At 41.1% G+C, this 13,709-nt stretch overlaps 2 gene segments (V, D, J or C); both read right to left on the bottom strand.

Annotated features, from left to right (window-relative positions):
- LOC122893823 overlaps positions 1–7,980 on the bottom strand; it is a 121,549-nt gene extending 113,569 nt beyond the window's left edge. The window contains 2 exon segments of the C gene segment in view: positions 7,468–7,770; positions 7,874–7,980. Coding sequence covers positions 7,468–7,770; positions 7,874–7,919 — 349 coding nt within the window.
- LOC122893824 overlaps positions 1–13,709 on the bottom strand; it is a 248,194-nt gene that overhangs the window by 169,670 nt on the left and 64,815 nt on the right.

The raw sequence follows: 13,709 nt of genomic DNA, 5'->3' as shown, positions 1-13,709 counted from the left end.
AGCAATTCAGCAACGTGGCAGGATACAAAGTCAATGTGCAGAAATCAGTGGCTTTCTTATACACTAACAATGAAAATACAGAAAGGGAAATTAGAGAATCGATTCCATTTACTATAGCACCAAGAACCATAAGATACCTGGGAATAAACCTAACTAAAGAGGTAAAGGATCTGTACTTGAGGAACTACAGAACACTCATGAAAGAAATTGAAGAAGACACAAATAGATGGAAGACCATTCCATGCTCTTGGATCGCAAGAATAAACATTGTTAAAATGTCTACACTGCCTAGAGCAATCTATACTTTTAATGTCATTCTGATCAAAATTCCACCAGTATTCTTCAAAGAGCTGGAGCAAATAATCCTAAAATTTGTATGGAAACAGAGGAGACCCTGAATAGCTAAGAAATGTTGAAAAACAAAAATAAAACTGGCGTTGCCAGTTTTTGATTTTGATGAAGTCCCAAAAGTTCATCTTCACTTTTGTTTCCTTTGCCTTTGGAAGACATATCTTGAAAGAAGTTGCTGTGGCTGATATTGAAGAGGTTACTGCCTATGTTCTTCTCTAGGATTCTGATGGATTCCTGCCTCACATTGAGGTCTTTTATCCATTTTGAATTTATATTTGTGTACAGTGTAAGAGAATGGTCGAATTTAATTTTTCTACATACAGCTGCCCAGTTTTCCCAGCACCATTTATTGAAGAGACTGTCTTTTCATCAAAATCGAAAGCTTCTGCACAGCCAAGGAAACAGTCAAGAAAACAAAGAGGCAACCCACGGAATGGGAGAAGATATTTGCAAATGACAGTACAGACAAAAGGTTGATATCCAGGATCTATGATGAACCCCTCAAACTCAACACACACAAAACAGACAATCATATCAAAAAATGGGCAGAAGATATGAACAGACTCTTCTCCAATAAAGACATACAAATGGCTATCAGACACATGAAAAATGTTCATCATCACTAGCCATCAGGGAGATTCAAATTAAAACTACATTGAGATATCACCTTATGCCAGTTAGAATGGCCAAAATTAGCAAGACAGGAAACAACATGTGTTGGAGGGGATGTGGAGAAAGGGGAACCCTCTTACACTGTTTGTGGGAATGCAAGTTGGTGCAGCCTCTTTGGAGAACAGTGTGGAGATTCCTCAAGAAATTAAAAATAGAACTTCCCTATGACCCTGCAATTGCACTCCTGTATATTTACCCCAATGATACAGATGTCGTGAAAAGAAGGGCCATATGTATCCCCATGTTTATAGCAGGAATGTCCATGGTCGCCAAACTGTGGAAAGAACCAAGATGCCCTTCAACAGACGAATGGATAAGGAAGATGTGGTCCATATACACTATGGAGTATTATGCCTCCACCAGAAAGGATGAATACCCAACTTTTGTAGCAACATGGACGGGACTGGAAGAGATTATGCTGAGTAAAATAAGTCAAGCAGAGAGCGTTAATTATCATATGGTTTCACTTATTTGTGGAGCATAACAAATAGCATGGAGGAGAAGGGGCGTTATGGAGGAGAAGGGAATTTGGGTAAATTGGAAGGGGAGGTGAACCATGAGAGACTATGGACTCTGAAAAACAATCTGAGGGGTTTGAAGTGGCGGGGGTGTGGGAGGTTGGGGTACCAGGTGGTGGGTATTATAGAGGGCACGGCTTGCATGGAGCACTGGGTGTGGTGAAAAAATAATGAATAATGTTTTTCTGAAAATAAATAAATTGAAAAAAAGTTAAAAAAAAGTTGGGTATTCGTCCTTTCTGATGGAGGCATAATACTCCATAGTGTATATGGACCACATCTTCCTTATCCATTCATCCGTTGAAGGGCATCTTGGTTCTTTCCATAGTTTGGCGACTGTGGCCATTGCTGCTATAAACATTGGGGTACAGATGGCCCTTCTTTTCACTACATCTGTATCTTTGGGGTAAATACCCAGGAGTGCAATGACAGGGTCATAGGGAAGTTCTATTTTTAATTTCTTGAGGAATCTCCACACTGTTCTCCAAAGAGGCTGCACCAACTTGCATTCCCACCAACAGTGGAAGAGGGTTTCCCTTTCTCCACATCCCCTCCAACACATGTTGTTTCCTGTCTTGCTAATTTTGGCCATTCTAACTGGCATAAGGTGATATCTCAATGTAGTTTTAATTTGAATCTCCCTGATGGCAAGTGATGATGAACATTTTTTCATGTGTCTGATAGCCATTTGTATGTCTTTATTGGAGAAGTCTCTGTCCATATCTTCTGCCCATTTTTTTTTGATATGATTGTCTGTTTTGTGTGTGTTGAGTTTGAGGAGTTCATTAAACATCCTGGATGTCAATCTTTTGTCTGTACTGTCATTTGCAAATAGCTTCTCCCATTCTGTGGGTTGCCTCTTTGTTTTCTTTACTGTTTCCTTTTTGAAAGAAGTTGCTGTAGCTGATATTGAAGACATTACTTCCTATGTTCTTCTCTAAGATTCTGATGGATTCCTTTCACACACTGAGGTGGAGCATAACAAATAGCATGGAGGACATGGGGAGATAGGAGAAGGAAGTTGGAGGAAATTGGAAGGTGAGGTGAACCATGAGAGTCTATGGAGTCTGAAAAACAATCTGAGGGTTTTGAAGGGGCGGGGGGTGGGAGGTCGGGGTACCAGGTGGTGGGTATTATAGAGGGCACAGATTGCATGGAGCACTGGGTGTGGTGCAAAAATAATGAATACTGTTATGCTGAAAATAAATAATAAATAAATTTTAAGAAATCACCAAAAAATGCACAAAATACAGAGCCACTCACATTGTTTATTCCTGTCCTAAAATACCAATGAATCACAAATATCCTGATGGTTATCAACTTTACAGGAATCCCAGAGGCACACAGTATGCAGCACAGTCACCCAGATTAACCTGTACACTTGATAGAAGGAGCATAAAGTGCATGATGGACATGGGGCCACAGAGGCATCAACAGTCTAAAGCAAAAGAAGAAAGGGGCTTGGTGGAGGTGGGTGGTGTCACTATCTTAAACAAAGTTCACAGCATCAATATTAGCGACAACATGGCAAAGCAGTGAAACCTATACCAGGTGTGTTTTGGATGTGGAGTCTGAACATTACACACACACACTTTCTCTCTCTCTCTCTCTTTCTCTCTCTCTCTCTCTCTCTCACACACACACACACACACACACACTTATTCACTCACACAAGAGAATAAAACCTTCATCACTTTCCCCTAATTTTTCTGCAGTAAATGTGGTCCTAAGAGAGAAATATATAGCATACAAGAAGACATCAAGAAGCAAGAAAAATTTGAAAAGCACACTAACGTGTTGCACCTGGGTGGCTCAGTGGGTTAAGCTTCTTCCTTTGTCTCAGGTCATGATCTCAGTGTCCTGGAATTGGGCCCCACATCAGGCTCTCTGCCCAGTGGAGAGTCTGCTTTCCCCTCTCTTTCTCTCTGCCAGCCTCTGCCTACTTGTGATTTATCTCTCTGTCAAATAAATACAAAAAAAACCTCTAAAAAATAAAAAAGAGTCCAGCTAATGTTACACCTGAAGGATCTGGAGAAAGTACAATGACTAAAGCCTAAATATAGCAAAAGGAATGAAATACTAGAGACTAGAGCAGAAATAAATGATATAAAATTTTAAAAAGAGAGAGAACAGATAAAGTTGAGAAACCTCCGCCTAGATTTATCAAAAATAAAAGAGAAATCCCCAAATAAATAACATCAGAAATCAATATATTGGGGCACCTGGGTGGCTCAGTGGGTTAAGGCCTCTGCCTTCGGCTCAGGTCATGATCTCAGGGTCCTGGGTTCAAGCCCTGCATCTGGCTCTCTGCTCAGCAGGGAGCCTGCTTCCTCCTCTCTCTCTCTGCCTGCCTCTCTGCCTACTCGTGATCTCTGTCTGTCAAATAAATAAATAAAATTTTTTTAAAAAAGAAATCAATATATTTTTCTGGGGGAACAAACAGTGTTTTGGAGAGGTGGAGGTCAGGGGATGGGTTAATTTGGTAATAGGCAATAAGGACACGTGTTGGATGAGCACTGAATGTTATATACAAAGAAAGAATTGTTGAACACAGCAGCCAAAAGTAATGGTGGCTAACTGAACATAATTTTAAAAGGAATTTAAGCAGATAATTTTGTGAGAATATATAAATAAATAAATAAATATAGAATTCTAGGAGGAATATTCCCCAGACAAAATCCTGAAATTATACTCAAAATTTTGTATTCAAACCAGGGGTGGTTGGGGTGGGGGATGGGATAACTGGCTGATGGGCATTAAGGAGGGCACTTGATGGAATGAGCACTCGGTGTTATATGCAACTGATAAATCACTAAATCTACCCCTGAAACCAGTAATGCACTGTGTGTTAACTGAACTGAATTTAAATTAAAAAATTTAAAGCATAAAATAAGAAATCAGGGGTGGTTGGGTTACATTGAGAGAGTATGTGCTATAGTGAGTGCTGAGAAGTGTTTAAGTCTGAGGATTCACAGACCTGTACCACTGGGACTAATAATACATTATATGTTAATAAAAAAATTTTTTTCTATCCTTGTAAATTGCAAATTCTTTTTTTCAATTTATTTATTTTCAGAAAAACATTATTCATTATTTTTTCACCACACCCAGTGCTCCATGCAAGCCGTGCCCTCTGTAATACCCACCACCTGGTACCCCAACCTCCCACCCCCCCGCCACTTCAAACCCCTCAGACTGTTTTTCAGAGTCCATAGTCTCTCATGGTTCACCTCCCCTTCCAATTTACCCAAATTCCCTTCTCCTCTCTAACGCCCCTTGTCCCCCATGCTAAATAAAAAAGAAATCAGTCTAATCTAGTGTGTCATTCAAAGTCCTTGTTTTGAAAAATGCCACTGGAATTTTGATAGAGATGGCTGGAAGTATAGATTGCTCTGGGCAGTATAGATATTTTAACAATGTTTATTCTTCCAATCCGTGAGCATGGAATGCTTTTTCATCATTTTGGCTGGAACAAGCACTCCTAAAATTTGTATGGAACCAGAAAAGACCTCGAACTGCTAAGGAAATGTTGAAAAAGAAAAAAAAAAAACCTGGGACATCACGTTACATGATTTCAAGCTTTACTACAAAGCTGTAATCACCAAGACATCATGGTACTGGCACATAAACAGATATATACACCAGTGGAACAGAGTAGAGAGCCCAGATTGGACCCTCAACTTTATGGTCAAAGAATCTCTGACAAAGCAGGAAAAATTACACAGTGGGGAAAAAAAACTAATGATCTACTGCATGCTCACTAGCATAGCACAATAATTTTTTAAATGCTGAAATAGAAAAAAAAAAGAAAAACATTCTCTTCACACATTAGAATACTGCTGAGTGAAATAAGTCTAGCAGAGAGAGTCAAATATCATATGGTGTTGCTTATTTGTGGACCATAAAGAAGAACACAGAGGACAGGGGGAGATGGAGAGGAGAAGGGAGTTGGGAGAAATTGGAGGAGGAGATGAACCATGAGAGACTGTGGACTTGAAGGAACTAACTGAGGGTTTTGGAAGGGAGGGGGATAGGAGTTTGGGTGAGCCTGGTGGCGGGCATTATGGAGGGCAAGTATTGCATGGAGCACTGGGTGTGGTACATAAACAATGAATTCAGTAACACTGAAAAGAATTTAAAAAATAAATAAATACAAAGCCATTGTCATGAAAACAGTATGGTACTGGCATTAAAAAACAGACACACGTTGAGGTCTTTTATCCATTTTGAGTTGATCTTTGTGTACGGTGTAAGAGAATGGTCGAGTTTCATTCTTCTACATATAGCTGTCCAGTTTTCCCAGCACCATTTAGTGAAGAGACTGTCTTTTTCCACTGTATATTTTTTCCTGTTTTGTCAAAGATTAATTGACCATAGAGTTGAGGGTCCATATCAGGGCTCTCTACTCTCTTCCACTGGTCTATGTGTCTGTTTTTATGCCAGTACCATGCTGTCTTGGTGATCACAGATTTGTAATAAAGCTTGAAATCAGGTAAGGTGATGCCGCCAGCTTTATTTTTGTTTTTCAACATTTCCTTAGCGATTCGGGGTCTCTTCTGATTCCATACCAATTTTAGGATTATTTGCTCCAGCTCTTTGAAGAATGCCGGTGGAATTTTGATCGGAATGGCATTAAAGTATAGATTGCTCTAGGCAGTATAGACATTTTAACAATGTTTATTCTTCCAATCCAAGAGCATGGAATGGTCTTCCATCTATTTGTGTCTTCTTCAGTTTCTTTCATGAGTGTTCTGTAGTTCCTCAAGTACAGATCCTTTACCGAAACTTTGAACACTACATCAAAAACTGATGATGTACTATATGCTGGCTAAGTGAACATCAAAAAAGAACATAGACTTTTTTTCATTTTTTTAAAAAAAATTTCTTTTCAGTGTTCCAGAATTCATTGTTCATGCACCAAGGAAATAAGGGCTTTGAATGACACACTGGAACAGATAGATTTCTTTGTTATTTACTTGGGCTCTTTCTGTTTCATTTTGATAAACTTAGGTAGAGGATTCTCAGGTGTATTGTGTTTTTTTTTTCCCAAGTATCACGTGATGTGATGAGCATAGAGTTTCATACTGAACAGATGGAGCATTGAATATTATATCAAAAGTCAATGATGTACTATTTCTCAGCTAATTGAATTAGAAAACATATGCAGACCCTGGTTTCTGTGTTTCTTAGTTTCTATATAATCTCTTTCTGCTCTACTCTTGCTATTTCCTTCCTTCTGCTATATTTAGGATTCAGCTGCTGCTATTTCTCTAGCATCTTTAGGTGTAATGTTAGATTGTTTATTTGAGATTTTTCTTCCTTCTTGAGGCCTTCCTCTACACTGTGTATTTCTGTCTTAGGACCACCTTTACTGCAGAGAAATTATAGGATGGTGGTAATGGTTTTCTACTATTTTATTAAATTAAATTTAATTTTTTTGGTGGAGGTTTTATACGTCTGTGTGTGTGTGTGTGTGTGTGTGTCTGCATGTGTGTGTGTTGTGTGTGTCGTCTTCTGGCTCTGCTGGAGGTTCACAGTGAGTGCCCCTGAGATTCTTTTAAAGGTTTTGTTGACCTGCATCAGGATATTTGTAATTTACTGGTATTTAAGGACAAGAGGAAACTAATGTAACTGACTCTTTTTTTTTTTTGCATGTTAGTATATTTGTCTTCCTGTTACACCTAAGTTTCTAAGTCAGAGAGTGAATAGATAAGCACAGGATAATGTCAAGGAGGCTCCCTTGGGAAACTGCTCTATGGAGAGGAAACCCCAGACCCTAACAGGAAACATGTCATAGACTCCATGTGCACCTGCTCCTGGGATTAAAGACAGAATTGGTGAGGAGTGTGCACCCTCTGCTGGTCTGATACCCTTGCAGTTTGAGGTTTGTGTCTGGGCTCACACTGATGTCCCCTCACTGTGTCTGTTGCACAGTAATACACGGCCGTGTCCTCGGTTCTCAGGCTGTTCATCTGCAGATACAGCGTGTTCTTGCCATTGTCTCTGGAGATGGTGAATCGGCCCTTCACAGAGTCTGCGTAGCTTGTGCTACTTCCATCTCTGCTAATAACTGCGACCCACTGCAGCCCCTTCCCTGGAGCCTGGCGGACCCAGCTCATGCCGTAGCTACTGAAGGTGAATCCAGAGGCTGCACAGGAGAGTCTCAGGGACCCCCCAGGCTTCACCAGGTCTCCCCCAGACTCCACCAGCTGCACCTCACACTGGACACCTGTAGACACAAGACATCCCAGTCAGGAATCTGTCACACACCCATAGTTTCTCTCACTCATATCCGCTCACATCCTCAATTTCTTTGGTTCTCTAGAAATTACCTTGTAAAAGAACAACAAGGAAAACCCAGCCCAGCACAAATTCCATGGTGAGTTCTGTGTTCTGTCCTGCTCAGTGAATGTGGACACCTGGAAATCCCAGGGCTGGGGCTCCTCTCCCAGCTGCATGGTCCGGTCTGGGCTGTTTTATTCAGTGGAAGGAAGACCCTATTTGCATGTCCTCTGAGTATATAGTTAGCTCCAGACTCAGGTTCAATTCCTTACAAGTTAAAAACAAAGATTGCATTGTTTGTGGATCACTTTGTTTAGATGGCACTTTGAAAATATGCAGTATTCTTTTTTTGTTTGTTTGTTTAAAAAATGCATTTATCATGGTTCACCTCCCCTTCCAATTTACCCAAAAGCACATACCCTCCCCAATGTCCATAACCCTAGCCCTCTTCTCCCAACCCCTCTCCCCCCAGCAACCCACAGTTTGTTTCGTGAGATTAAGAGTCATTTATGGTTTGAGTATTCATTATTTTTGCACCACACCCAGTGCTCCATGCAATCCATGCCCTCTATAATACCCACCACCTGGTACCCCAACCTCCCACCCCCCCCGCCACTTCAAACCCCTCAGATTGTTTTTCAGAGTCCATAGTCTCTCATGATTCACCTCCCCTTCCAATTTACCCCAACTACCTTCTCCTCTCTAACTCCCCATGTCCTCCATGCTATTTGTTATGCTCCACAAATAAGTGAAACCATATGATAATTGACGCTCTCTGCTTGACTTATTTCACTGAGCATAATCTCTTCCAGTCCCGTCCATGTTGCTACAAAAGTTGGGTATTCATCCTTTCTGATGGAGGCATAATACTCCATAGTGTAGATGGAGCACATCTTCCTTATCCATTCATCCGTTGAAGGGCATCTTGGTTCTTTCCATAGTTTGGCGACCGTGGCCATTGCTGCTATAAACATTGGGGTACAGATGGCCCTTCTTTTCACGACATCTGTATCTTTGGGGTAAATACCCAGGAGTGCAATTGCAGGGTCATAGGGAAGCTCTATTTTTAATTTCTTTTCTTCTTGTTTTCCAATTTATTTATTTTCAGAAAAACAGTATTCATTATTTTTTCACCACACCCAGTGCTCCATGCAAGCCGTGCCCTCTATAATACCCACCACCTGGTACCCCAACCTCCCACCCCACCGCCACTTCAAACCCCTCAGATTGTTTTTCAGAGTCCATAGTCTCTCATGGTTCACCTCCCCTTCCAATTTACCCAAATTCCCTACTCCTCTCCAACGCCCCTTGTCCTCCATGCTATTTGTTATGCTTCACAAATAAGTGAAACCATATGATAATTGACGCTCTCTGCTTGACTTATTTCACTCAGCATAATCTCTTCCAATCCCGTCCATGTTGCTATGGAAGTTGGGTATTCATCCTTTCTGATGGAGGCATAATACTCCAAAGTGTATATGGACCACATCTTCCTTATCCATTCATCCGTTGAAGGGCATCTTGGTTCTTTCCACAGTTTGGCGACCATGGCCATTGCTGCTATAAACATTGGGGTACAGATGGCCCTTCTTTTCACGACATCTGTATCTTTGGGGTAAATACCCAGGAGTGCAATTGCAGGGTTGTAGGGAAGTTCTATTTTTAGTTTCTTGAGGAATCTCCACACTGTTCTCCAAAGAGGCTGCACCAACTTGCATTTCCACCAACAGTGGAAGAGGGTTCCCCTTTCTCCACATCCTCTCCAACACATGTTGTTTCCTGTCTTGCTAATTTTGGCCATTCTAACTCGTATGAATTGCGATCTCAATGTGGTTTTGATTTGAATCTCCCTGATGGATAGTGATGATGAACATTTTTTCATGTGTCTGATAGCCATTTGTATGTCTTCATTGGAGAAGTGTCTGTTCATATCTTCTGCCCATTTTTTCACTTGATTGTCTGTTTTGTGTGTGTGTAGTTTGACATGTTCTTTATAGATCCTGGATATCAACCTTTTGTTTGTACTGTCATTTGTGAATATCTTCTCCCATTCCGTGGGTTGCCTATTTTTTTTTCTTACTGTTTCCTTTGCTGTGCAGATGCTTTTGATCTTGATGAAGTCCCCAAAGTTCCTTTTCGCTTTTGTATCCTTTGCCTTTGGAAACATATCTTGAAAGAAGTTGCTGTGGTTGATATTGAAGAGGCTACTGCCTATGTTCTCCTCTAGGATTCTGATGCATTCTTTCTCATGTTGAGGTCTTTCATCCATTTTGAGTTTATCTTTGTGTACGGTGTAAGAGAATGGTCGAGTTTCATTCTTCTACAAATAGCTTTCCAGTTTTCCCAGCACCATTTATTGAAGAGACTGTCTTTTCCAATGGATATTTTTTCCTGCTTTGTTGAGGATTATTTGCCCATAGAGTTGAAGGTCCATATCAGGGCTCTCTATTCTGTTCCACTGGTCTATGTGTCTGTTTTTATGCCAGTACCATGCTGTCTTGGTGATCACAGCTTTGTAGTAAAGCTTGAAATCAGGTAACGTGATGAAGCCAGTTTTACTTTTGTTTTTTTCCACATTTCCTTAGCAATTCGGGGTCTTTTCTGATTCCATACAAGTTTTAGGATTATTTGCTCCAGCTCTTTGAAAAATTCCAGTGGAGTTTTGATCGGAATGGCATTAAAAGTATAGATTGCTCTAGGCAGTATAGACATTTTAACAATGTTTATTCTTCCAATCCAAGAGCATGGAATGGTCTTCCATCTTTTTGTGTCTTCTTCAATTTCTTTCATGAGTGTTCTATAGTTCCGCGAGTACAGATCCTTTACCTCTTTGGTTAGGTTTATTCCCAGGTATCTTGTGTTTCTTGGTGCTGTAGTAAATGGAATCGATTCTCTAATTTCCCTTTCTGTATTTTCATTGTTAGTATATAAGGAAGCCACTAATCTCTGTACATCGACTTTGTATCCTGCCACGTTACTGAATTGTTGTATGAGTTCTAGTAGTTTGGGGGTGGAGTCTTATCGGTTCTCCATATAAAGTATCATGTCATCTGCGAAGACAGAGAGTTTGACTTCTTCATTGCCATTTTGGATACCTTTTATTTTTCTTTGTTGTCTGATTGCCTTTGCTAGGACTTCTAATACTATGTTGAACAAGAGTGGTGAGAGTGGGCATCCTTGTCTTGTTCCTGATCTCAATGGGAAGGCTGCGAGCTTTTTCCCATTGAGGATGATATTTGCTGTTGGTCTTTCATAGATAGATTTGATGAAGTTCAGGAATGTTCCCTCTATCCCTATATTTTGAAGCATTTTTTTTCCCAATTTATTTATTTTCAGAAAAACAGTATTCATTATTTTTTCACCACACCCAGTGCTCCATGCAAGCTGTGCCCTCTATAATACCCACCACCTGGTACCCCAACCTCCCACCCCCCCGCCACTTCAAACCATGAATGGATTCTGGATTTTGTCAAATGCTTTTTCTGCATCAATTGAGAGGACTATGTGTTTCTTTTCTCTTCTGTTATTAATTTGTTGTATCACATTGATTGATTTGCGAATGTTGAACCATCCTTGTAACCCAGGGATGAATCCCACCTGGTCATGGTGGATAATCTTTCTAATGTTCTGTTGGATCCTATTTGCTAGGATCTTGTTGAGAATCTTAGCAACCATATTCATCAGGGATATTGGTCTGAAATTCTACGTTGTGTTATGGTGTTTGTCTGGTTTGGGGATCTGGGTAATGCTGGCTTCATAAAAAGAGTCTGGAAGTTTTCCTTCTGCCTTAATTTTTGGAAATAGCTTCAGGAGAATAGGTGTTATATCTTCTTTGAAAGTTTGGTAGAATTCCCCAGGGAATCCGTCAGGTCCTGGGCTCTTGTTTTTTGGGAGGTTTTTGATCATCGCTTCAATGTCGTTACTAGATATTGGTCTGTTCAGGTTGTCAATTTCTTCCTGGCTCAGTTTTGGGAGTTTATTGTTTTCCAGAAATGCATCCATTTCATCTAGGTTGCTTAGCTTATTGGCATATAACTGTTGATAATAACTTCTGATGATTGTTTCTGCTTCCTTGGTGTTCGTTGTGATCTCTCCCTTTTCATTTGTAATTTTATTAATTTGAGCTCTCTCTCTTTTCTTTTGGATATGTGTGGCCAATGGTTTATCGATCTTATTGATTCTTTCAAAAAACCAGCTTTAGTTTCATTGATACATTCCAATGTATCTCTAGTTTCTATTTCATTGATCTCAGCTCTAGTCTTGATTATTTCCCTTCTTGTGTGTGGAGTTGGTTTAATTTGTTGTTGATTCTCCAGTTCTTTAAGATGTAGAGACAGCTGGTATATTCTGGATTTTTCAATTTTTTTTGAGGGCGGCTTGGATGGCTATGTATTTCCCCTCTAGGACTGCCTTTGCTGTATCCCATAGGTTTTGGATCGAAGTGTCCTCATTCTCATTGGTTTCCCCAAATTGTTTAAGTTCTTCTTTGCTTCTCTGGTTGATCCAAACATTCTTGAGCAGGATGTTCAGGAGAACTCTGTGGTGACACAGGTAAGTGAGAATGTTTGTGCGGTTTTGCGTACCTGGGTCTCCTTGTCTGGGTTCATCTGGACCAGTGCACCCAACACAAGGAGAGTCACAGGGGACAGGTACATTAGATTAGTAACTGTTTTTAGACATTCCTGAAATGTCTGAGATATACGCACAGGGCAGCTTCCAATAGACAGAAGACCCCCTAATGAGTTTCCCTCTTCTTGGGACCGGCCATCACAAGAAGCTTCATGCTGAGGTGAGGACTGGGCCTGACACTGCTCCAGCTACAAGGGCACAGATTCACCTCAGACACAGAAGATGGATTCCATGCTGACCCCCCTCAGATGGCCCCATTCCTGTCACTCCTCTGATGTGCAGAGTTCAGTACTGGTTTCATGGGAAATCAAGAGAGTAAACCACCCAGAAGTTATTTATGAATTCTCTAGGGGAAATCCTGGCCAGTCGATGGGACAAAAGCAGGGATATGAGAGGAAGTGACAGTATTGTCTCCTATAGTATTTGATATAATATTTTAATTCTGGATCATGGTTTGAGCCGTAGATCCCAATTGCAGCCACAATTTAGGGCTCTGCCATCATGGTAGACATTCACTATTGAGCCTCTCTCCATCTTGCACTTTGTGAAAATCTGGGAAGAGTTACAGGGCTCCAGCTACATGGGGCTCAGGGTCCAGGACAGATTGAGGGAGAAGTCAGAAGAAGGAGAGAGTGAGGTTGGGGATTGGTTTCTGATGGATATTCAAGGGACAGCACAGGGTGGGCAAGGATCTGGGACCTGCCAGTTGGATCTCAGGATTCACATGGATTTCCTATTTGGAAGCCAGGAAACACATCTCAAACACATTCACCAAGGATGATTTCATGGACTTTCCCCACCAGAACAGTACCCAGCAGGACAGGGATGTGTTTCCCTCTCTGGATTGTCATCCCACCACTTTCTTGGGGAAATCTGAGAGCCCCTAATAACAGGTGGGTTGCTTTTCCATCCAGGATATGGAGTGGTGCCTACAGAGGGGCAGTTCCTGATCACCCGTGTCCACCCACATGTATAATGAGCCAGAGGATACACTGGAGCCATAATGACAAGAACTGATTTGGGCAGTCATCCTGGGGGAAGTTAATAAACATGTGGGGACAGTATGTACCCCCTGAGGGCAGAGAACAGGCATGCAGCATGCAGAAAGCCTGGGCTGTGCAGGTGCTTCTCAAGGACAATGGGAATCTGCAGCATGTGCTTCTGTGGAGAACGAAAATGAGACATAGAAGAGGTTGATGAAGGGAAGTTCCCCAGAGACTGGTGAGATCTCAGTTATGTGGAGGTAAAGTTATATTC

This window comes from Neovison vison, chromosome 13 (genome assembly GCF_020171115.1).
Source record: "Neovison vison isolate M4711 chromosome 13, ASM_NN_V1, whole genome shotgun sequence".
In the NCBI taxonomy this organism is placed as follows: Eukaryota; Metazoa; Chordata; class Mammalia; order Carnivora; family Mustelidae; genus Neogale; species Neogale vison.
Note: the sequence above shows the minus strand (reverse complement) of the source record. Positions and strands in the feature narration are given on the sequence as shown.